At 43.2% G+C, this 24,300-nt stretch overlaps 2 protein-coding genes across 3 annotated transcripts in view; one reads left to right on the top strand and one right to left on the bottom strand.

Moving 5' to 3' along the window:
- The window catches only part of LOC115243866, a 189,473-nt gene that overhangs the window by 163,457 nt on the left and 1,716 nt on the right, over window positions 1-24,300 (bottom strand). The gene's annotated exons all lie outside the window — the stretch shown is intronic.
- On the top strand, window positions 1,039-23,765 carry LOC115243867. The gene is made up of 6 exons (XM_029821140.1): window positions 1,039-2,115; window positions 16,556-16,773; window positions 17,200-17,335; window positions 17,748-17,881; window positions 18,930-19,194; window positions 20,774-23,765. Exons 1-6 carry the CDS (start codon window positions 2,046-2,048, stop codon window positions 20,845-20,847), a joined length of 897 nt encoding a protein of 298 aa, XP_029677000.1. The 5' UTR covers window positions 1,039-2,045; the 3' UTR covers window positions 20,848-23,765.

Consider the following 24,300-nt stretch of genomic DNA (forward strand, 5'->3'; position numbering starts at 1 on the left):
TCCCAGAGGGATCGCCGGTCGATCCTATTACCGGGCCACAGGATTAAGCCCGATGTACGGAAGATCGCCCCGGACGATCGCCAACTAACTTCCGCGTTATCCTCTCGTCCGCCGGCCGTTTTTTCCCAAGACCCGATATGTCGCGGTGCGGTGCGGTGCGGTGCGGTGCGGTGCGGTGCGGTGCGGTGCGGTGCGGTGCGGTACGGTGGCGGGTCGGTCGAAAGAGGAACGACGACACGATACGCCGGCGGATTCGAAAGGGACACAGAATCGCTGCCTCCGTCCGCGCTCCTCCGAGCGGAGCGTATTTCGCCAATTTCGTTAGCGCCCGCACGGACGCTCGAGCGCGCTTCCACCCACTTCCGTGCAAGCGCACACACGCGCGTACATACGTATGTACATACGTATAACGCAGGAGCGTGCAAGTGAGAAACGCGCGCGTACGTAGGGAATGCACCCCGAAAGAGAGAAAGAGAGAGGGAGGGAGGGAGGAAGGGAGAGAGAAAGAGAAGCGCCCCGCGCTAGAAAGAGAGAGACGGAAGATTTTGCAGCGATCATCGACTTGGAGAACGGCGCAGTCGCCCAGGAACCAACTCGAACTCACTCACCCTGCCCTTCTCCTCCTCCTCCTCCTCCTCTTCCTCCTCCTCCTCCTCTTCCTCCTCCTCCTCCTCTTCCTCCTCCTCCTCCTCTTCCTCCTCCTCCTCCTCTTCCTCCTCCTCCTCCTCTTCCTCCTCCTCCTCCTCTTCCTCCTCCTCCTCCTCTTCCTCCTCCTCCTCCTCTTCCTCCTCCTCCTCCTCTTCCTCCTCCTCCTCCTCTTCCTCCTCCTCCTCCTCTTCCTCCTCCTCCTCCTCTTCCTCCTCCTCCTCCTCTTCCTCCTCCTCCTCCTCTTCCTCCTCCTCCTCCTCTTCCTCCTCCTCCTCCTCTTCCTCCTCCTCCTCCTCTTCCTCCTCCTCCTCCTCTTCCTCCTCCTCCTCCTCTTCCTCCTCCTCCTCCTCTTCCTCCTCATCCTCCTCGTCCACTCATGCTCCCCGTAACCCCCGCAACCTTCTCCGGATAGTTCCGTCCTTCTCGCACTCTCTTTCCACCCCGCGCTGCCAGGTGGTCTTCCACCCTCCACGGCACAACCACCACCACCGGCAGAACCACTGCCATCACCTCTACCACCACCACGACCACCACCACAGTCGGCAGCGTCGGCAACGGTACCAGCAGCAGCAGCAGCAGCACCAGCAGTAGCAGTAGCAGCAGCAGCAGCAGCACTGCCGTCGCTACCACCTCCTCGGACTTCGTCGCATCTCTCTCTCTCTCTCTCTCTCTTTCTTTCCGTCTTTCTCCATCTCTCTCTTTCTCTTCCTCTGTCAATCTCTCCCTTTCTCACTCACGTCGCTGCACCCTCCGCTAGTCCCGCCGCTCCAACCCTCTCGCGCGCGCCTCGGCGCCTCGTCCTCCTCCGGTGCCAATGCCGCAGTACCGACTGCTTTCCGCGGAAGGTGGAAACCCGTGTAACACGACCGTATATAGATTTTCAATTAGTCAAGGGGCGGCAGCATAGGAAATTATGTGTCGCGTGTCACCGCGAGCCGCCGCGAATACTTGAAGCGCGCGTTCGTCGTTGCCGATTATCGTCGTTCTCATCGTCGTCATCAACGTCGTGCTCCTCGTCGATTGAATTTCGTCGCGCGCTTCTCGTCCCATGCGCGAGCGGCAAAACCGCGTGCGTTTCGCGCTCGTGTTCGTTCCGTTCCTCTCGGTCGGTTAGCGTGGAAAGATCGATTTCCGACGCGTTCGGTAGGAAGAGAGAGAGAGAGAGAGAGACAGAGACGGAGAACGTGTGCGTTCGCCGCGATCGAGTGTTTACCAGGGATCACGTTGTGGACCCGTTGTGCGAGAGGGAGCGATGACTCGTCGTCCCGAAGCCGCGGGAGTTAGGAGATAGGTCGATCTTTCGCCTGCCACATCGCGCCGCGCCGCGCCGAGCGCATCATCATCGCCGGATTATCCCCGACGATCTTGGAGAACCGGAATCACTCGCGGGTGCGAGAATGCTGCGCGCGGCCTTCGTCGTCTTACTGCCACGGCTCCTCGTATTGTCGTCGCTGCTCATCCATTCAGGTACGAAGAAATTGTTGTACTTGTCGCGTATAAACGACGTTTATTCGACAGTGAAGCGCTCGAAAACCGACGGATTTCTCGCGTAAACCGTATACTCTAAAGCACATTTGGATGAGCATATATCATATATCAAATAAAGCGGCATATCACAGAGTGGAGACTCTTGGCGTTGAAATCTGTAGAAAAGTTTACTAGCGACTAGGAGAGAGAGAATGGTAATCGTGCAGATTTTTATAGGAGCGACGAATCGCGCGTTTTAAAAGATTCTCATCAACGCGATTTTAAGACACGTAGATATATTTACATAAATTAGAGAATAAATTGAAGATAAAATCTCTACGCGTGCAATAGAATTATATTTTATAATAAAATCTTATATATACAGGTATATATATATGTAGAGTTCCTCTGTATATTTAAGTTTCTTTAAATTATTCTATAATTTTAAATATAATATAAAATATACTCAAACTATAGAAGGAAGCATGGTTACTATCGCGAATCAGCGTCGAGCTACGACAAATAACGAAATCTATCTGCATGAACGAAAAGCGTTTACAAGAGATATCAAAATTCATTTTTCGCACGCGTGCCGAGAATATTTCGATTGCTCTGTCCAAGTTCAATAAAAGTGCATGAATGGATGCTGATTTGCGAATTAAAGCGCTGCTCGAAAAATGATTGGACTCTATTTCGTCGGGCGAGTCGATGGCGTTTGCATTATATGTGATAAGCGAATTAGTAAATTAACGAACCCGCTAATACCCAATGCGAATTTCGCAATTATCCTGAAATCGTCCGATTAAATCGTCGATAAAGAGGGAAAGGGAGATACGGATTGTATATCGTACATATATATTTTATATGTATATATATATATCGTATATCGACAAATGCATACTCTTGTGCGCGGCTTGTCTAGCTCGCTCGCGCGCGACAAAATGCAACGTGACACGAGAGAAATAAAAAGAATACAAACTAGACGAATAAAAGCTAGTACCGACCTACCTATCTACACAAAACGGCATGCATTTATGTATATCCATGCAAAGCGCCGGGAATAACAATCGCGTACGAAAATAACAGATATCTTCGATCGCGCGACAAACAGAAATTCACGAGTATGCGAGATAATTCAATTATGTCCGAGTTATCGACAACAATTTGAGAAATCTCGAGAAATCAAACGGAATTTAATTCTACGTGCCTGAATTTGTAGTATTTAAAGACGAGTCCGCGAGTTACTTTTGTTAAGCTCGCGCGTGCGAATAAATTGAAATAACCCAATCGATCAGAAGAAACGCCGAATTTTTCCCATACCATATATACACTGTGAGCTTTTTACCGAGCATTATATCGTCCAATCGAAGCCGCGATGTTTCGCTTTGAAATTAGTTCGCTGATTCAATCATCCCAGTCTGCTATCGAGCGCAATTTATTATTCGAAAAGAAAAAAAAAACTTTGTTTCAAGTATTTAATTAAGACATCCACGATCGCGAGCCGCGCGGCACCACCGTCTTTACCTACGAAATAAGTAATAGCGAATTTGCGGAGGGCATAACTACTGTTTGCGAATTGTTGGAGATAATGGAACGGTCGGCAGCTTCGAGCAAACCGCTGTCATTCGGGAATTGTCCCTTCAACCTCGCTTCGCTGTACATATCGATCGGCGTAAATAAAATTCCGAGGTTGTCGTTAAAAAATATCAAAATATCCTTCAATTTTCAGCCTATCGTTCATCGAACGTGCTCTTAACCGGCGTTGGAATTAGTTGGACGCTTTAACCTCGTTTTCTCTCGACGAGAGCGTATTTTTAGCGAACTGTTTCACCAAGATTTTGCAGGTTTCGTAATTAAATTAAAAACGTTCATCGCGATTGGCGAGGCGCGTCTTCTCCTGCGTAGATAGATAAATAGATCCATTCAGAACAGTGAATTTGCGGAGGCTAATTAACCGTTTGTAAATCGACGGACGAGGGTAGAGGATAATGGGACGATCGACAGCTTCAAACAGCGATTATCGTTCGGAAATTACCCCCTTCGCAATTGTATCTCGCCATGGCCGGAATGAACCCACGCGATTTAGCGCGTCTTACCTAAGGTCGACCGGCCAGCCTGCCCGCTAAATGCGCATTGTCACGTGACGTTCGTATAAGGGTAATTAAGATTTCTGAGAACGTCACCTCGTCTACCCGCGGTTATTTATAACCGGCCAATTACCGTATCTTAGCTTATTTGTCTTGCCGCGATATGCACGCGTCCGAGAGATTTTACTATTTTAAAGCGCAACGAATCGCACATTTATTATCGAGCCTCGCGTTCGCAAAATTATTATCATCATCGCGTGTGTTTACCAGAATTAACATATCGCTGCTGCGCACATCTTTCGATAACATGTGGTTATTGGATGACCCAGCATATTTGTACAAATGTTTTCACCTCATTATCTATTCCGGAATTTACATAACGTGCATTCGCGAGAGAAAATTCTCATCTTTTTCCAATATCTATTTTTAAGAAGAAACTCAAATAAATCTAAGCATAAAGAATAACTTGTACAATTTAACCCTGATTGATACAGAAATATATATCGAGTATTTTATTATATATATGTATATTCGACCCCCAATAATAGGATATCAGTTATTCATTATGACCCGAATTTCTTTCGGACACCACCGAGATTGCAAACAGCGAATCGAATATTTATAGTTTAACCTTTATATCCCCCTGAAACTCTCCTTCTTTGGTGAAGTGATACCGTACTGCTGCGGAAAATTCGTCGTTCGCGAAATCCGCGTAGCAGAGCGAGCCTAAAATAACAGAGATAGCCGAAAAAAATAACGCGCATTTGCATCCTGGCCAACAAGCGTCACGAATTATTCAAAGTATTTCATACCACGGCGAATCGTGGAAATTTCATTCGCTGTGACGGCAAAAGAAAAAAAAAAAAAAAAAAAAAAAAAAAAAAGAGAAAAGCACCGGCGTGCGCGTCTCGTTAAACGCATAAACTCACCTCGCATTAGTGCGAGCGTGCGCGTAAAAAAAAATGTTCACGTGGGGCGGGTCGCCGATATCGGGGGGGAGGGGGGGGATACGACAATTAGAGAGCTTAAATTCTCGGTAACGCTATATCCCATCCTCCTCCTCCTCCTCCTGTGGAAGGCAACGGCGGCGGCACATAGCCATCGACCGGTCAACGGCGGACCCGATTTCAAAGTTAAATCGAGTTTGAACTTTGAACCGCGATCGCGGCACTGGAACCAAACCCAGATGGCGAAGTACGCCGGGGCTGAGAGTTAACGTTCGCTATCGCGGTTCGTCGGTCGAAACCGAAAGAACACGACTTCTCGCTTATCGTCGTCACTTTCGCGGATGGCGGTTTCCTTCGCTTACGACGACGACGACGAAGGGTCCTCCGAGGACGTTTTCCAATCGGAACTCGCGACGATCATCGTGTAAAGCAATCCGCGCGACGAAATCTCGTATGGGGAACTCGTTCGGGATCGGTAGCAGCTAGCGCTCGGGAAACTGTATTACAATGGATCGTTAACTCAAGTACCATAATTGGCTCAATTTCCGATAAAATCCGATAAAACGGCGGCGGTTGCATTCTCTATATATATGGTTTCGTTTAAATGAAACAATACCACGCACACCGGCCGCTCTCCGCGCATTTTCGTCTAGCTCTCCCTTTCCCTCCTCTCTTCTTTTCCTTCTCCCTTCTTTTCCTTCTCCCGTTCGACAAATCTCTATGCAAAACAGTAATCAAAGATATACTACTTTTTTTTATTGCGCGCAACGTCGCGCATAATTTAATATATAAAGCACCCGGCTAACTTAATTACGCTCGGACGAGATTTATTAGCTTGTCACGAGACTCTCGTCATAGCTCGTGCAAGATCTGACGTTTTCCGGGATACACGAAACTTTGTAACTTTATATGCGCGAGGATATAAAAATAGAATGCATTGATTCATGAGAGTACTGCATAAATTTTACAATTTTATAGACGAGAGAAAAGAAACCGACACATGGAGCTTTTATAAAATTGCAATCTTGAGATTCAGTCGAGTTTCAGTCGACAAGAACTGATTAATAAAACTGATTCGCCTGCTTAATTTAATCCATTTTCTATTACAAAAATGACTCTGACTTTATACGAAACTCAATAACATTAAATTTTACACCATTATTAATGTGTAAAATTTTATCAGCTGTTTATATTTTTCTTCATTTCTTTTGAATGAATTTTTTCATTTATATTTCTTTCATATTTTATGCTTCTTTTATCCAAAAGTGACAATCGCGTAAATCAATGGCAGATATCGTAGATGCGAGAAAGAGCGAGAGAGGAGTTTTGTTTAATAACTGTCTCATAATCCCGAATCTCCACGGTACGTGATCACGCACGTTGTCGCTCTCTCGTCGTTCCCGGAAGATAACAAAGGGTGCGTTGTTATTTTTTATTCGCGACGCATATGTATATCGCGCGCGCGCGCGTGCGCGCTTTATTTCGCATGCGGCGCATTCTAGAGCGTGAGCCCGGCGTCGTTAAAATAAACAGAATCACTTGTCGGAGTAATTCTGCTTATCACTCTCTTCGCATGCGCCACGCGCAGATTTACGATATGGATACAAATAAACAAAAGGAAAAAAAAGAGCGAAAAAAAAAAAGAACGATGAGTACACGGGCCGTGCATCGGGCGTATATCGCGAATGCGTTTTCCGCTTCGAGATCGTCCGTCGCGTCATCCGCAATCCGACGCGCGATGATACGCGTTTAATACTTGGCGACTGCATTTTTCGCGTCCGACGCATATTTTTTCTAGTTTCCAAAACTTATTTTACGACCGGGACAATTTGCCTCTAGAAGGCAGTAAATTCTTTTATCTGTCCGGCGGTCCTCCCATCCTATCCTCTCTCTCTCTCTCTCTCTTTCCCCCCTTCCCCCAACGTTCCCTACTCTTTATATCATATTATTCGAGCGCGGAAAATGCGGAAAAATATTGTGATACTCTAGATAAGAAGCGCACGTACCGTTTAACGCGCCCATTTACCCGAATGATTAACACTCTGGCGTCCACATGTCCCCGCGCGGACATACTTTTTCTGCTCTTTGTGAGATATGCAAACATATAATTTTATAGCCGCTTAGTACCGCTGTTCCAGCTCGCGAGGTCGTATTCTGAATTATGATTTAAATTATTTAACACCGACACACACACGTGGAAATTTTTGTTGAGCGCGACAGTAAAATGTAAGGTAAAACGACAAATAATCGAGCCCTCGAAATACTTGATACTCGAAATTTTTTGAAAAAAGGTTACCCAAATGTTTATAACGTGTGTGTAAAAAGTGAACAATTCAAGTGTTTCCTTTACTCTTTAACAAGAATACGAAAAAAAAAAAAAATTATGCACGCGATGATAATTATCGCGCAAATGTTTTTTTCATCAAACTCGGGACGATTCGTTCGCAGACAGTAAACGAAACATTTGCGCGTAACTCGTTCCTTTTCGCGGGCCATTAATTACACACGCGAAGCAAATCTATCGGAAAGCATTATCATCGCGGCGGAACGTCAAAATTATGTACTTACATCCAGGAAACCCCGCTGTTCGCGGTGCTCTACGCCGTGATTAATTACGGCAACTCAATCGTTTTATCACTTTTTCCGCTCGTCGGGAAGCATTATACCGTGTAACGTTATATACGAAGCGTCCGGATTCGACGAAGCCGGCGAAACGCCGATGAAACGCCGTTGATTACGTCTTTTTTCGATCACGCTCGAATAATTTCTCGAGTTTCTCCTTTATCCGACTTTTCTATTTCCCCCGTTCGTCTTAATAAGCTTATGACTTACGCCGCCTACGCAGCTACCGTGTTGTACGTATTCCTCCAACAAGAAGAGTTCACGCCGAATGAGCAGATTCTTATCCTCTCGGACGAGCCCCTTATTACACGGGAAATTCCAATATTCGTTTGCTTGAGCGAGAAAAACAGGGCGCACCATTCGGAGCCATTGCAGCTATCATAGCGCGTAAGCAGATAAAATAATAAACCAACAAACAACGCGATCGTTCCCCTTTCATTGCCTTCCTCCTCATTCGCACTCTCATCCTCCCACATGAGATTCAACCGATACGTCGGATTTCCTCCTGTTTCTATATAGAGATCGCAGCAAATTTAATTTGTAAATAGCTACAACCGAGCGCACGCACACCGGATATTAAAATAATCACGCGCTCGAATAGACTAATAACACATAATGTGAGTAATAATGGAACTAATGCGGCATATGCATTTCAATTACAAATATTCTACGCGCTCAAACTCAAACATCACGCCGCCGTTTCGAGTGGGTTTTGAAAATTTCCCGAGAGCAAATCGACCGTTTAAATACAATCTCCCGATCGCGACCCGTTTTTCCGACGAGATAACGGTATAACCGCAATCTCTTTTAATAGATTCAGAATAAACATTTAATAAACGCAATCAATTATCAATGGCGTGGAAAAAAAAGATCAGCGCGTTATATACTCTTCGACGATGTAATCCGTAAATCTATTTAAATAAACACATAAATCTAACTCGCAAAGCATACGCCGTCTATTTCGAGGATCACGCAACAGCGGGATTTCCTCAAATCTGGAAGTCTCCGGAGGTGTAGTTGCGGATTAACGCCCCCGCTGCTAGGCGAACAAATTTATAATCTCGCCGGCGATACGTTCACAGCAGCAAGGATTAATCCTCGTATTACGACCTGATTTACAGTGCTAAATCACGCGCGCACGAGCGTTCCCACAATTTTTGGATTCATTTGAACGGATCAGCGCGTGCGCGCGCGCAACAACGCTGAAACACGGATAAATAATAAATATTTCACGTCGTTGTCTACGTCATCGTCGTCGTCAACTGTCTGCTTCGTCGTCGTCGTCGTTTCTCTGTTGTCATCCTCCTTTACATCTACCCAATTGCGTTTAATTAAGTCGACCGTGTCCGCGTCCGTCACAAGCACGTGCCGACAAACGCGCCGCGTCACGTCGTTGCCCGCGCTCGATGGGCTAAAAAGATACAACAAGCCGGTAATGGTAAATGTTTCATTAGCGCGAGAGAGCGGAGCAAATTTGCCGCGGAGTAATATCTCCGGGGTGAAGGGACAAGGGGTAGGATCGCGATAACGCGCGCCAAGTATAATACATACGTGTAGGTACATACGTGGGTGCGCGAGAGACGTTCTCTCTTGTCGGGACAAGAGAGGCCGCCGACAATCGTCGCCCGCTTTTATCCAATTTATTTCCCGCGCGTGCACGAGCGGCTTAACGTTTACGCGCGAGCAACGTACGCGTATCCTTTGCATTTACATGCGAGAGGAAGCTCCGGAGATTTGTTCGCGTCTTAGGACAAGCGGCGGCCCTATATCTCGCTTTTGCGGTATTTTAGACGCGTGTGAGATCGCGTAAATAAAATCGTGACGCGTCTCTTCCTCCTCCTACGGCTGGGAAGGAAATGAATCAGGACGCGGTGAATTTTCGAGCACTCGTAAACAAAGAATGCCAAACAAAGAGAGGAAGGTCTCTTTCAACGGATATATTATTTCATTTCGACGCGTTAGAATATCGTTCGATTGAAGCGCATTAAACAATAACGATAAAAGAGGCGAGATTCAGTCGCGTCTCATGCTTTGCATTAATATCGAAATGTTGGCCGATGAGCAGGTTAACGTCTGTATGAAAAACCCGTCTCTCTCGCCATCTCAAAGAGATTCGTTAGTTCCCCGATTCAACAGAGCGCGGCGAAAAATAAACGAGTCACGGGATGCTTAAGGTCCACGATAGAGGAAAATCGATTTTGGAACTCCGAGAGATTAACAATTCAATCGACCTCGCGATTGCTACCGGTTCGCAATCGTTTCCCTTCGAAGGAATAGGGTAATTTCAGAAATTGTTTATCCTTTCGGTTTGCGTGCTGAATCAGATATCGACGGTTATAAGAATATAATCCAAAGTCAGTTTAAATATAAAATGGAGGAATATAATTAATGTATAAATGTATAGATGTATAGATGTAATGCATAGATTCCAGAAACGTTATACAGCCACTTTATAATATGCCCCTATTTCTGAATAAAAAAATATAAAAATCTGTATGGAACGCGCGTACGCACGAGGACTCGCACAACAATGAGTCAACAAGTGACGTAAACAATTCAAAACAATCAGCTATTTGTAACACAAAAGATGAACAAGCAATCTATTCATTTTATTGTATTTTATCTTCGTAGTCACGAATTCTGTATTTTATTCTCTCTCTTTCTCTCTTGTTCTTTCTGTCGATTATTTTTTTATATATTTAATCACTTTGTTGCCAATCAACAACATGACGCATTCGAGAGTTAAATGAAAGCTATTGATAGCGAATCAACAACATAGTATACAATTACTTTATCATCCCCATTGAACCAAAAAAAAAAAAAAAATATAAAATACAAAATTTCCAAACGACGGAGAGAAGACCACCGTTCGCGGGGCAAAATCGCACGGCGTGTCTGCGAGCGTATTAATCTGACGTGTCGCGATATTTCTCCGGTTTTTGCGATAATTAACATAGCGTCACGTACACGTCTGTCCGTTACGCGAAAAAACGTTCACGCGCCACCGAGCGATAACAATCGCGACTCCTCGCTTTTCGCTCCATCATTCCGCGTTGAAAATGCGGGGATTTAAATTCAGGGACGCGGATATTAACCGATATAAAATCGACCGAGAGAGGAGGACCGTAGCGCATATTTCAACCCCGCCGCGCTATCGGCTCTGCTGCTTGAGGAGAATAACAAGGCAACATACGGCGAGGATCAATTATCGGGTTCAAGGAGCACAGCAGCGGCATCGGGAGTGGTATCGCGGGCCCCGGTATTGAATTTATCGCAGCAGCTTATTTCCGCCGGTTGAAAGGAATATTTATACGGGCGCGGGGGCTAATTTATCTCGCAAGAGGCGTTTTATCGGCTATGCCCGATCGGACATTCGTGAGCGGTTTTTATTTCCCCTCTCTTAACCTCCTCACTCCTCTCCCTCCCCCGCCGTGTCCGGCGCGCGATACCAACAAAGTGACTCTCGAATGCGCCCGAACATGATCTCGACAAGATCGCGTAAAGGCATACGAGAAAGTGAAACACGATCGGACACGAAACGATCGTACACGCGACGACAGTACGATCAGATACCCTGTTTATATGCTTAATAAGAGAGGAGCTGTGGGGAGTGTGTCAGAAAGGTGACATGCACGCGCTCCAAAGAGGGGAGAAATTAAATTCAGATATATATATTTATTTAAATTAAATTCAAATATATATAGTTTTCTTGTTCAGATTCTCGAAACTTAAAATATATTGAAACCACCGAGTTAGGCGAAAGGCGCGAACCTCAACGACGGATGAAAAATCTACCGTAACCTCCGTCCTTATTATGAAATAAGGACTTGTAAGTTCTCGCGGAGCACACAGAGTTTCCTACAATATTTCTTCCTACACACTTGTAGATACATCGGTGCTTTAACTCGGGCCATTTCTCGGGAAGCTAACGCTCCGTCGAGTAACGATTTTTTTTTTCACGCTACGGCGTGAAAAAAATACATGACCAGACGGCCGATTCGATAAATCTCTTTTCGCTGACAGTCCTTCGTATTCTTTTAACTTATTCGCCGCTCGCATCTGTATCAATTTGCAAACGACAGCGAATAACGAATACGACTTTCCAAAGATTTATCGGGGAAGAAAAAAAAGAAATCCGATTCGAATAAAAAGCTGTATTATTAGCTTCTCAGACGGACAATTTAAAAAAAAAATCGTCATGAATTTCACGCGCGCGAATGTAATGAAGAACAATGTCTGCACCACGTACGCGTGCTGGCCATAAATATTCAGCTCGTCGAAGCGCGCGTGGACATTTTAACCCTCTGCCGATCGCGCGATGTATATATTTTGACGTCCAGGATTATACGGTGAACTGCATTGAGCACAATCGGTGAAGGCCCGATTAAATATTCATACGTTTGGTAATTGCTCGATCTCTGCGATTCGAAATTATATATGTGTGCATGCGTGTGCGTGTGTGTGACTCAGAGCGATAAAAAGAGGGGAGGAAAAAAAAAACAAATCTCACGCGGGTGATGTGTTCGATACGCTATGATCTCTGCGATTCTCAATCAGGGGATCATTATCGTCAAAGGTCGACGTTCAATGAGCGAATTGAATTATGATAATGTTGTTTTTCTCGTTTAACATTTCCCATTACACTGCATTATTTCCAAAATAGCTTGCCGCCGTGTATGTTCGTGAAATACTATTTTGTTTTCGCAAACAGTTTTGCAACAATATATAAAGTACGTAAATATTGACAATGTCAATATACTTTTGCTTGAAAGAATGTCAAATAATGACAGAACGATATCTGATACTCTGTTATTATTATATCCATATACATATACATAATAATATCCAAATTTCGATAAAAATTGAAACATTTAATTTATAATTCAACTTCTAATTCACATTTCCTTCTTTGTTCTTTTTTTTTTTAAATAAAACGCTTTTAATATAATAAAAGTCATGGAGAATGGTTCTAGATAATATATTAATAAGACAAACTTCTATAATTGTACTAAATTGAATTGATAAGAAATAAGTAGAAGAAACAGTCAAAATAATGCAGTTTAAAAAAAAAAATATGATTTGCTTATTTCATAGTTGCAAATTTTGGAGATATAGTAGGAATAGATAATGTAAGAAAATTTAGCTAAATTAGTAAAATGTCGAGAAATTATATTCGTTAAAGTTTAATACACGGCGCCTTTTAAACATTCTAAGAATTCGAGATACTAAAGTTTGTATTACACTGAGTATAATATGGCCGCATTCTATTCCGCTACCTAACACCATCATTTCACTCGCGATATAAACGAAACGGCGGGAAATAAAACGCCTTTTCAGATCCCTTTATCTCGTTAATCTTGTCGCGCTTTACGCGTTCAAGATAGGAAGCATAACAGGAAGAAGGAGGGAAGGAGAGGGCAAACGGAAGAAAACGCGAAAGGGGGAAGAAGAGGTGCTTATTGTACCTTGAACCTTTCCTCTTTTAGCCGCGAATGTACCTGCCGTTCAAACTTGGCAATGTCACGACCGATAAATAAGACTCGCAATCTTTTCCGCCAGTCGGGGCACAATAGAGGCAAAAAGTCGTAGGGCGTATCAGGTGCGAGACAAGATTGCAACAGGGAAACTTACACCTGGTGCGCTTTGAAATTCGACTATGGTTTACACCCTCCTCCCCCGAGAGATGCGGTCAGACGCGGATATTCCAAATATTTTCCGCATTTTCTCGCGACGTCCGATCGTAAACATACGTTCGAAACGAAACAAACGTCGCGTATAAAATATATACACCAAGTGATTTATATCTTACGCGCGACTTTTCCGGTCGTGAATATAGGAATTTAAAATGAGAGAAAAGATATCACGATACTTTTCAAATAATTCTCGCGATTTAAATGACGGAGAAAGACTTTTATATCTCGATATAACTCACGTACAGCTAACTTTCAGCGAAATGCATTTTAACAGAAATTTAATTTTTGCCAAGAAAGAATTTATTCGCGAAGAAATATTGGGCGAGAAAGGGAAGAAATGACGAATACGCAATCATTTGCATGTCGATTTTATTTCGCGCGATCGCGATAATTCGCTCGCTCGTTTAACCCGTTCGCATTACACAGCTATTACGAAGCCTTTGCAAAGTCTGTCGTACGATACGTGAGAGAAAAAATTAATTACCTCTAATTACAACGTTCGGGGCAGTTTCTAGTAGCGATGCCTGGGCCCGCGATACGTTTGCGTTGCGTGACCCTGATGCTTATCGAATCAATGACAATGCATGCGTGGGTGCGTGCGTGCGTACGCAACGCGCGCGAGAATAGCCGCGATAAGAGCTTGACGATATTTAAACGGCAATCTCGTCCCGTCGGTCCATTCATTAACAGACTTAATTTAAGACACCGCCGACGGAATTTTAAACACGGCAAACACTGACGCGATTAGCGTTAATCACCGCGTTTCGGTTCGCATCGGCGCGAAGAAAGGACTAATTAATGACGGGCGGGGATATTGTGTTTATGAAGGCGCCAATCTCTCTTTCTCCCTTCCCTCTCCCAATATTATCGTTTTACAAAAGCGCTCGGCATGATTAGAGGGCACGTGTGTGTTTGTGCCGCAGAAAGAATTTTGACAAACCTATCCTCTCTCTCGTATGCGCGCATCCGGCTTCATTACTGCTGCAACGCACCCGACCACAATTACGGTACTCGGATATTTGTTATTCGTTGTAATGCCGCACATGCATTGTTTGAACATAGAACATTCCTCCCCAAAAATGTTGGTAAACTCGCGGTCAGTTGTTTTTTCTTTGCGAAAATTGATCCGCGGAAACCAGAATAAATTACGCGGACTATATTAAGTTTTCAATTTGTAACGCTATATATCTTGGCAAACGTATACTTCAAATTAAATTCCCTTTCAATTTAAATCCGCGAAAAATCGGCCGCAAGCGGGATATCTGTATCCCGTAAATGGAGAATTTTTCAATTTAAAAAAATTGGCGCGTGCTCTCTCTTTTTTTCGCAGTATGTATATATACGCGGGCTATTTATGACTGAAAGATTTCGCGCAAGTCTAGATCACCTGGTATATACGTATATGCGTATTTTCGTGCAAATCGTATGCTTAAAGCGAAAAAGCGTCGCGAAAGAAACGCGTCTCTGAGGAAACATAAGCGAGGCATTGCGTTGTCGAAGATATTTCAAAGGCTGATGCAGTTTCACGTGAACTCCGCGCTCGATGGTTCGTCGATTATCAATTATTCCGCAAAGTCGATATCGCAAAATCAGACGCTTCTCGGCTCTTCGATATGCAATCGCGGATATAGCAGGCACATCCGTTCGTATCATATCAATTCATCTTAAAAAGATCTGTGCCTTCTACATATATCTTCGTACTTTTTCTTAGAAGTATAAATTCGTCTCGTTTTAAATCTAGAAACGCGCGAGAATATATCACAAAGAATTTATCATGCATGTCTCTGATTTCAAACTAAAAGAATTAAAATCCACAATTTCTGTTAAAAGAATAAATTTTTAATTTATCTGAATATGAACACACGTACATCTATTCTTGTACTTTTTAAATTTCCAAATGACAACAGCGTAGTTTCACTTGCATATAATACATATATGATTATATCTAAGTATACGAGAGGGATGAGTCACGCGTGTGCATAATTCAAAAAGCGCTCATTTAGAATCTGGTTCATTCACTCTCGCGCATCGCGCATGCTCCGCGTCACGCTCGATCGGGCACAGCAGTTTGTAATCGCAAATTTGCATTCAGAGGTTAAAGTCTAACCGAACCTTGGTCGTCCTGAACAACGTGAATCTGACGAGTTCGGGGAGGTATCGCTGCGAGGTGTCGGGCGAGGCTCCCGCTTTTGAGACGGTCTCCGATCACGGGGATATGACTGTAGTCGGTAAGTATTGTTATGGAAAATAAGGCCGAACGCGGGGGGAATATATACACGATTAAGCTTGGATTATAACGAGAACGTGGGTGAAAGCAGCGCTTGATTTAAATGACAATAAAATTTAAAAGACAATATTTGGATCGATATTCTCGATAGACAGAGTTTTAAATCTAGAAACGCGCGAGAATATATCACAAAGAATTTATCATGCATGTCTCTGATTTCAAACTAAAAGAATTAAAATCCACAATTTCTGTTAAAAGAATAAATTTTTAATTTATCTGAATTCGTCTCGTTTTAAATCTAGTCTTGTACTTTTTAAATTTCCAAATGACAACAGCGTAGTTTCACTTGCATATAATACATATATGATTATATCTAAGTATACGAGAGGGATGAGTCACGCGTGTGCATAATTCAAAAAGCGCTCATTGCAATGAATCACGCGTATTGATGCATACATGTGATTCACTAGCGGTGAATTCGCAAGTGCGCCTTATCACGCGTGCGAATATTATCGTCGAATTGATCGGACGATCGTGTCGCGTGCGGACAGACGAAGATTGAAATTACCACTCAGAGAGAGTACATCGCGATTATGGCGAAAAGCTCGCGGTGACCTGCCCGTCCCCGAGCGTATTCAGTCCCTCGAGTGAATACGCAAAGTTTCCCATGCAGCTGCAACTGCGACAGCACGGAAAGGTGACAGGGAGGCAAGGGGGCGGGAGGAGGGGAGGGGGGGGGAGGAGAGAGAGGAAAGGGGTCAACGGGGACACGTCACCAGGACTCGACTCTCCGTAGGGTCCACTTTCTACACGCGGGCGTGCACATACGATCCTCCTACAAACCGCAATGCGAATCTTTTGCAGGCGTCGTCGTCGTCGTCGTCGCCCTACGCATGACATCCCTGCAGATACCGGAGCACGTCGTCCTGAATGAGACGGTGCGCATGCAGTGCAACTTCAACTTGGACAAAGAGCAATTGTACTCGGTGAAGTGGTACAAGGACGGCCACGAATTTTATCGCTTCACGCCCAGAGACAGGCCCGAAGTGCTAATGTTCCCCGTGCGAGGCGTAAACGTAAACGTGAGTGCGACTTGCAAGGATACTTAGAATGACGCGAGAGAATGTCCCGATTTTCTTCTCCTCTTTCCGAGCGAGAACCGTTGTCCTTCGACACAACGTATTCTTTTACAGACGATAACAGTCTGACATTTGTATTAAACATCTCGAGTATTCTCTCTCGTTATCGAACATTAGATAAATAAAAAAATACGTTGTCAAATTTAAGCATCTCCAATAAGTAAATTTTTCCAATCTTCTATTCTTGTTTTTTCTCCGTTTAACCTGAGAGATATAAACGCGCTTGCTTTTGTGTACGCGTATCTCTCGCGGCGAGATGTTTTCCGTTCGAATCTAATAGAATCTGGTTCATTCACTCTCGCGCATCGCGCATGCTCCGCGTCACGCTCGATCGGGCACAGCAGTTTGTAATCGCAAATTTGCATTCAGAGGTTAAAGTCTAACCGAACCTTGGTCGTCCTGAACAACGTGAATCTGACGAGTTCGGGGAGGTATCGCTGCGAGGTGTCGGGCGAGGCTCCCGCTTTTGAGACGGTCTCCGATCACGGGGATATGACTGTAGTCGGTAAGTATTGTTATGGAAAATAAGGCCGAACGCGGGGGGAATATATACACGATTAAGCTTGGATTATAACGAGAACGTGGGTGAAAGCAGCGCTTGATTTAAATGACAATAAAATTTAAAAGACAATATTTGGATCGATATTCTCGATAGACAGAAAATAAATCTCTCTCTCTCTACGAGGAGAAACATATAAATTTAAATATCTAAAGTATATATCGAGAAATCTTTTTATACGTATATATATCCTTAAAACGAGTTGTGTATTAGCGCGAGATAATTATTTTGGTAAAATTTGCGAGAGGAGCGAGACTAGATAAATGAATACGTGCAGTAAATGCACGCGAGTAAGATAAGGGGGATCTAATCCGAGGGAACGACAATAGCACTAGAAAGGGTCATGGCAACGTTTCAGTTCTACCTAACGAAGGACCGCAGATAACCGGCGGTCGTTCCAAGTATCAGCTGGACGATGTCGTTCGCATGGACTGCACGTCGGCGCCTTCTAAACCACATGCGCTATTGTCTTGGTTCATCAACGACGAGCCGGTAAGTGAGACACTTAAGCTGTCGGCAAAATAATTGCGATCTTTGTTTCACGCTTCACTAAACTTTTCCGACCAACAAAATGTTGCATCTCTCTCGTTAAAAAAGAGAGAGAGCGAGAGAGAGAGAGAGAAGGGGAAGAGGAGGGAGTAGAGAAGAGAAGAGAGAGAATATACAGAGAGGAGTTGCGCGGTATATTGCAATTTGCTAAATAAATCAAAGCTTCATTCCACTTTGTTTTCATTACAAAGACACATACGTGCGTGTCCATTTGCGCTATGTGTTGTGCGTTAATCTCGAAAAAATACTCTCTACTCCCAATAATATTCTAATTTAAAATTTATTTTGATAAAACACCGATCACCAATTTCCAATTAAAGGTGAAACGTCGACAGCCTATCGTGTCAACATTGAATATCGATTTGAAATTCTCGGCGTTTATGTATATTTTTCATTTATTTGATCCCATTTATGTGCCGTTAATGTTTACAGAACTTCGTCTCCCTCTCTCTCTCTATCTCTCTCTCTTTCTCCCGCTCTTTTTCAGAAAATTCGTTACCGTTATATTCCAGCGAAATTTTCCGCCCTACGCGAACGCGAAGCTTTAACCGAATTAAAGATTAACTTTAAAATAACTTTATCTCTCCACCTACCTGAGCGCGCGAGCGCACGTCGCTGATGAATATTATTATCGTTATCGTGCAATAATTAGAATCTTGCTTCGGTGCTTAATGCAATTTCGCGTAATTGGTTTCGCGAAAAAAATTTGCATCCAGGATCAAAAGAGAGCAATCACTCTCGTTCTTAATTGTTTTCAAATTGCGTTCTATAGAATCGCGCGTATCTGTTTTCCATCTCATCTAATTGATACCGTCGATGTTGCGTAATTCGGGTCGCGAATCTACGCCCCAAATAAAAATCTGCCTAATTGCTCATGCTCTCCCTCGTCTCCCCTTCCCTTCTCCGTCCAACCGGATTGTGTTCCAATCTTGTTAAAAATTGTTTCGTTTGGTTTTTTTTTCCACATGAATCGCGCTCGTCCCGCTTTCAGGCCGACACCGACTACCTGATAGGGCCCAATATCGTCATCGACGAGAACGGCCTGGACATCGCGAAACTCGGTCTGGAGTTTCGCGTCGGGAACAAGCACTTCAGGCAGGGCGACATGAAGCTAAAGTGCTTGGCCACAATAGCCACGGTCTATAAGCAGAGCAACGAGGAGAGCGTGGTTGGCGATGAGAGTGTTCTGAAAACGTCTATAATGGAGAGCCGCGAGACCAGGGCGCAGAGCCATACTCGCGAGGACCTGACAAACGGTAAGACCCCTCCCCTCCGCCCCGTATCAACCCGTTACTTTCCCACCTGCGCCGCAATTGCGCAACGTCCCCCCCCCCCCCCCCGTCTTTTGCTCAACCATCCCCGCTATCGCTGACTTTTATCTCATGTAAAACTTGATAAAATGTGAGTTTAAAGAAATTAAGGTCCAGAATCGCACGGACGTCGACCGTTTCTATAATCCTAGTTAATGTACGTAAAAACGTACCTCTCTAGCGTCTAGTACTTCTCGTTGAGAATATAAAACGTACGTTCAATCGGGGAAAGAATCGTCTCCGTCTCGCCGTGACTTTATATATTTTTATAATTTTTTCGCGAATGTTTTCTAATACTTTTCACATTCTCGCAAATCTCTTTAAATTTCTGCGATACGCACAAATCGAGAAAATGCGATTCGCGGTGAATCATCGATTGCAAGCAGGGATGCGGAAAAAATTCACTTGGGTCAAGCTCTTTGTACGGAGTTATACATCCCAATTTTATAATACTTCGCGCTCACGTTACATTATTATTTCGTTAACGGATTGGATTTACCCAAAAGCGAGTGGCAATCGGGCACGAGCGGTACCGTGATTGTAAAATATATTACGATATATTTTGCGTTTATTTCTTTTTTTTTTTTTTTTTTTGGCAACCGAGAAATCCATGGTTTTTTTTCTACGAGTTTACCTCGACCGATAACAAACCGGAGGTAATTTCACAGTCGCGTGTACGTTTAATACGCGCGTCGTATTAAAGTAGACTTTTCACCAAAAATATTTTGCGATCTAAATACCGATTGTAAATACGCACAGCGTATTTTCTATACATACGCCCGGTGGCAAAATTCAAGCATAACCATTCGAGAGAATATTGATATTTGTTTCGCGGTGAACGGTAAAACACGCGTTGCGAATTTTGCGATATTAAGCGCGAAAATTATTCGAAACCCGGCGCATCGAAGACCTCGGTCATAACAAGTAATGAGGAGTATAGCGGATTAAAGCCCGAAGTATTAAAACGAATCCCCGTAAGCGCGTAACAGCATTCGGCATTAATCACAACGGGAAACTAATTGCACGATGCTTTAATCCGCGATAGTGCTATCGCCCGAGTCCCGCAATAAAAACTGATTAATTACGGCCACACTGTATTCAAATCCTGAACTAAATTACGGCAAGAACGAGACTCGGGGCTTCACGAAATGAGTACGTGGGATATAGTTCGGCGTTCCGAATTAACCGTTTAAGGGATGCGCATCGCAAATTCGCTACAATCCTCCGCGAATCTCTATCCTATTTCGGCGAATGTTTCGCCGACAGATGTATTCCGCTTCGCGAAATTTCATTTTTCCGGACCGTTACATGTATAAATACATATACATCTTCAACTTTTAATATTTCGAGGAATTGATTAACGCGATCCAATTTTTCGCTGTCGGGAAAAAAAAAAAAATTACAACATTTATCCAAGCCGGGATAATTTTACTCTCGTGAACAAAAACGACTTTATGATTGCGATGAATGACGAGAAAGAGAGAGAGGGAGAGCTAATGAATGTATTTCGTCTTTGATGTTTCAGGAACCGCGAGTGTCGCAGTCGAATGGACGATCCTCGTCATCGCCCTCGTCACATCGATCGCCATCGCGCGATAATAACGACGAAACGTTTGCCCTTCCTCCCCCCATTCCCCCACGTTGCTTCCTAATCATATAAACGTTAGGAGAGATCGATTTCACCATTACTATTAATTCTTAAAATTCGCGTAATCGTAAAAAATAACGCAATACCGATAATGCATATAATAAGTGTACGTCCAGTTTACGCGTCGTCGACGTACGCGTGGTGAATTCTTATACATACTACATGCGTTCTAGGCTCTAAATGTATTCTCGTGCACGCACGGGGAGAAGGGAATGAATGATCCTTCCCTCTCTCTCTCTCTCTCTCTCCGCGCGTTCGTTTAGATCGTAGAAGGTAAAGGACGACGTTGGAGTCGTCGTCTCTTGTATCGCTTTCCAGATACGTCGATGTTATTCTTACTACGATTTTTACAAAGGGATTTTCTATTTTCACGACATATCATTTTCATTCTCACATTGGCGGTCGCGTGACGACCGGATGACGATCTTCCCTCTCATGTTGGTCCCTAGGGCCCCAACTAACAGTCCCGCGAATGCGCTTTCACCGGAATCGCTATCGTCCAACCCCCTACTACAATCCTCCCCGCCGCCATTTTCCCCCTCAGCGATTTCTTCGTACAAAGCAGAGTTAATGGTAGTCGCGAAGGCGGCCGCGAAATAGATTTTTTTATATTCATACACGGTGGATAAATCGTTCTCGTACGTGCGAGTGATTGCGAAAAATAAATGAATTGAAAAGGAATTTATGGAAATTTATTTTGCAAAATTATGAATATCCAATCGTCGACGCTTGATTTCGAAGATTAAATATTTAACTTCGCAAAAATTAATAATAAAAAGAACGTTTTACATTTTTCTTGATTCGTCTATTTTTTGCAGTGCGCGATAATAGCGTTTGAGGAGACAGTTTCTTAAAATTTTCTTCGTTTCCGTTTTTACCATCTTTCCGAGTATATTTAGTTAACCGTGTTACCCTCTGTGAGTTATAATTTCTCCTGGCTTTAATCTTTGATATAACTCGATCGGTAAAGATAGCTCGAATGTTGCTAATAAAGTAGCATATGAGTACTCTAACAATAAGTGTAATATAATATTATAGACAATATATATATAGTATATCCTAAAATATCTAGATAACAAATGTTTAAAGATAGAAAAACATTTGTTAAAAGAATATAGCAATCTTTATCGAGCGCTATTATTACGCATTACCGTGTGACATCGCACAACAATCGATTCGCGAATCGCTTGGGAGTGTCTTTTTTTATAACGGGAGCCTTTTGTTGTAAAATGACCGTAAGTTACAGGTCGTTCGCGCGCATCGCAACGCGATTGAGTTGAGTCCCACTCGATAACCACGTGAAACGCTTAATCGGGTCGCTGTCGTCCCTCTTCTGACTAATTGTAAGGCATAGTTAATCTCATATCGGATATATGTCACGCGTACGGAATTACTATCGTATTTTCGATCGATATTGAAATATCCCGGAGGACGCGCGCACACGTCGCCAAATCTAGGAGGAGGAAACACGGACCTCCACTTAGGCTCGTCCGTAACGTGTCGTCGTAATTAACAATAACGCGTAATCCCGAATCGACAACATCAGTAAGCGCCGCTTGAATCGGTATTTTTCTCGTTGAGACACAAGGGAATTACACCAGGTATCAACTAGCGCGATAAATGACGCGAGCATGTATTGTACGCGTGAGACTTGTAAAGGTAAATTATTAAAAATCGAATTTCAAAAGAGAGCATCGAATTCTTTTAAGCCGTAAAAAGATACTACTTTTTATGTTGCGGTAGACAAAGTGCGTGCGAATAAATTTTATTCGAGTGGATATGTGGAAAAAAATGTTTCTCTCTTTAAGAAGTAAAATATTATTTAAATTTTATCCAACGAGAGTTCGTGGACTTTGTTAAATATTTATAGCTAGCGAGCACATTTATTAAGGTCATTTTATCCGTCGCTGTACAATAAATTCGAGATGATTTTATCGCAAGCTTGTCCGCAAGCTCAAGAATAACGAAGAAAATACAATATACGTATATAAATACCAAAGTATATGAAAGTATATGAAAGTAGCACAAATGACCGGAAAATCACCATCGGCAATCTGCGCATTATCAACCGTCGACGCCGATCGATACACAATTACGCCGGATATATCTCGACTCTGTAGCATATTTTGACTGAAAAACCCGCTCTGTTACGAGTAAACCCCGGTGCGCTAATGTTATTGCCTTACGCGAAAGAAAAATATGTATATAGATAACGAGAAAAATGTTATTGCGATTGAAACCCGTGTGTTACGCGAATAGCGAAGCCTATGGAATGTATCCGAGAGAACACTCGATATAAAAAAAAAAAAAAAATACGACAGAAAAAAATGACGCGTGCTCTCAATATGAGCGTCGTTGTTCCCCCTTTCCCCTCCCGTTTTCCCGGGAGGAAAATATGCGACGCAAATATTTGACGAAATGCCGTTTCAACGCGACAAATGGTGTACTTCCCTTGTAAAGTAGGAAAGATCCGTAGCTTTTGCTCGAGAAAAAAAGAGAGAGAAATTGACACACATATCGGAAAGGAAAGAAGACTACTCTCCCGATTTTTTCATGCCGCAACATTTTTTATTCCCCGTGATTTAACCCGGAAAGAGCGGCGGAGCCGCCGAATACGTTCTAAATCGAACGCAATAAAAATGCTTTCCGTATGTTTATACGATAAACTTCCTCGCGTATCTTTTTCCGATGTAAATCTAACGAGGCTTATTCGTCGATTGAATAATAATGGAGAAGAAAATAAGAAATTATCGATAGGTTGATAATCGATAAAGATGGTTCTATAATTCTTCTGTGGTATAAGCATAAAAAAGGAAAGAATATTGGTTTTCTTGAAAGCATCTCATTTTAGCAAAAAAAAAAAAAAAAATTTTGCTCTCATCAACTTTTATAGCTTTAAGCTCTAAGCGGCAAAAGAAGAAAGCGTACTTTCTAGTTGTAATTAAAAATTATCTCGTAATACTTTTTATAATAGTCTCATTATACTACAACTTATGAGAATGTCAAACGTGACAAATTATGATGCTCTTCGCTCGTTCAGGGTTAAAACGCGAGTATATAAAGCGGCGTACCTGTATTATTATTTTCGAATCAACGTAAGCATTTCGACACGCTCAAGATAGATATCCTTCCGATATATTTTTCGTATAGACTCAGGACAAAGTATGTATTTTGCATTGCGATTTCATGTGTAAAGCGCGCTGAAGCGTTAAGGAAATTGGAAACTGCGCAATTCGCGCGAGACGCTGTGTTTAATCGAGTAGAAAGAAAACGCGTTTCATACGAAGTAGTGCGTTAAGACCCCTAATACGTGTCATATTACGAGAATAAGTGTTTACAAACCTGTAAATATGTACATAATTTTCATCGTTATTAAAATTATTCACTATTATAACACTGTCGAG

The sequence above is a fragment of the Formica exsecta genome, unplaced genomic scaffold (assembly GCF_003651465.1).
Source record: "Formica exsecta isolate Colony F162 unplaced genomic scaffold, ASM365146v1 scaffold744, whole genome shotgun sequence".
Classification (NCBI taxonomy): Eukaryota; Metazoa; Arthropoda; class Insecta; order Hymenoptera; family Formicidae; genus Formica; species Formica exsecta.

Excerpts from the sequence above, each read along its gene's own strand:
- LOC115243867 (XM_029821140.1), top strand. The coding sequence starts at position 2,046 with ATGCTGCGCGCGGCCTTCGTCGTCTTACTGCCACGGCTCCTCGTATTG. Across the intron at positions 2,116-16,555 it reads GTCGCTGCTCATCCATTCAG|GCGTCGTCGTCGTCGTCGTC; the intron begins GTACGAAGAAAT and ends AATCTTTTGCAG. Across the intron at positions 17,336-17,747 it reads CGGGGATATGACTGTAGTCG|TTCTACCTAACGAAGGACCG; the intron begins GTAAGTATTGTT and ends GCAACGTTTCAG.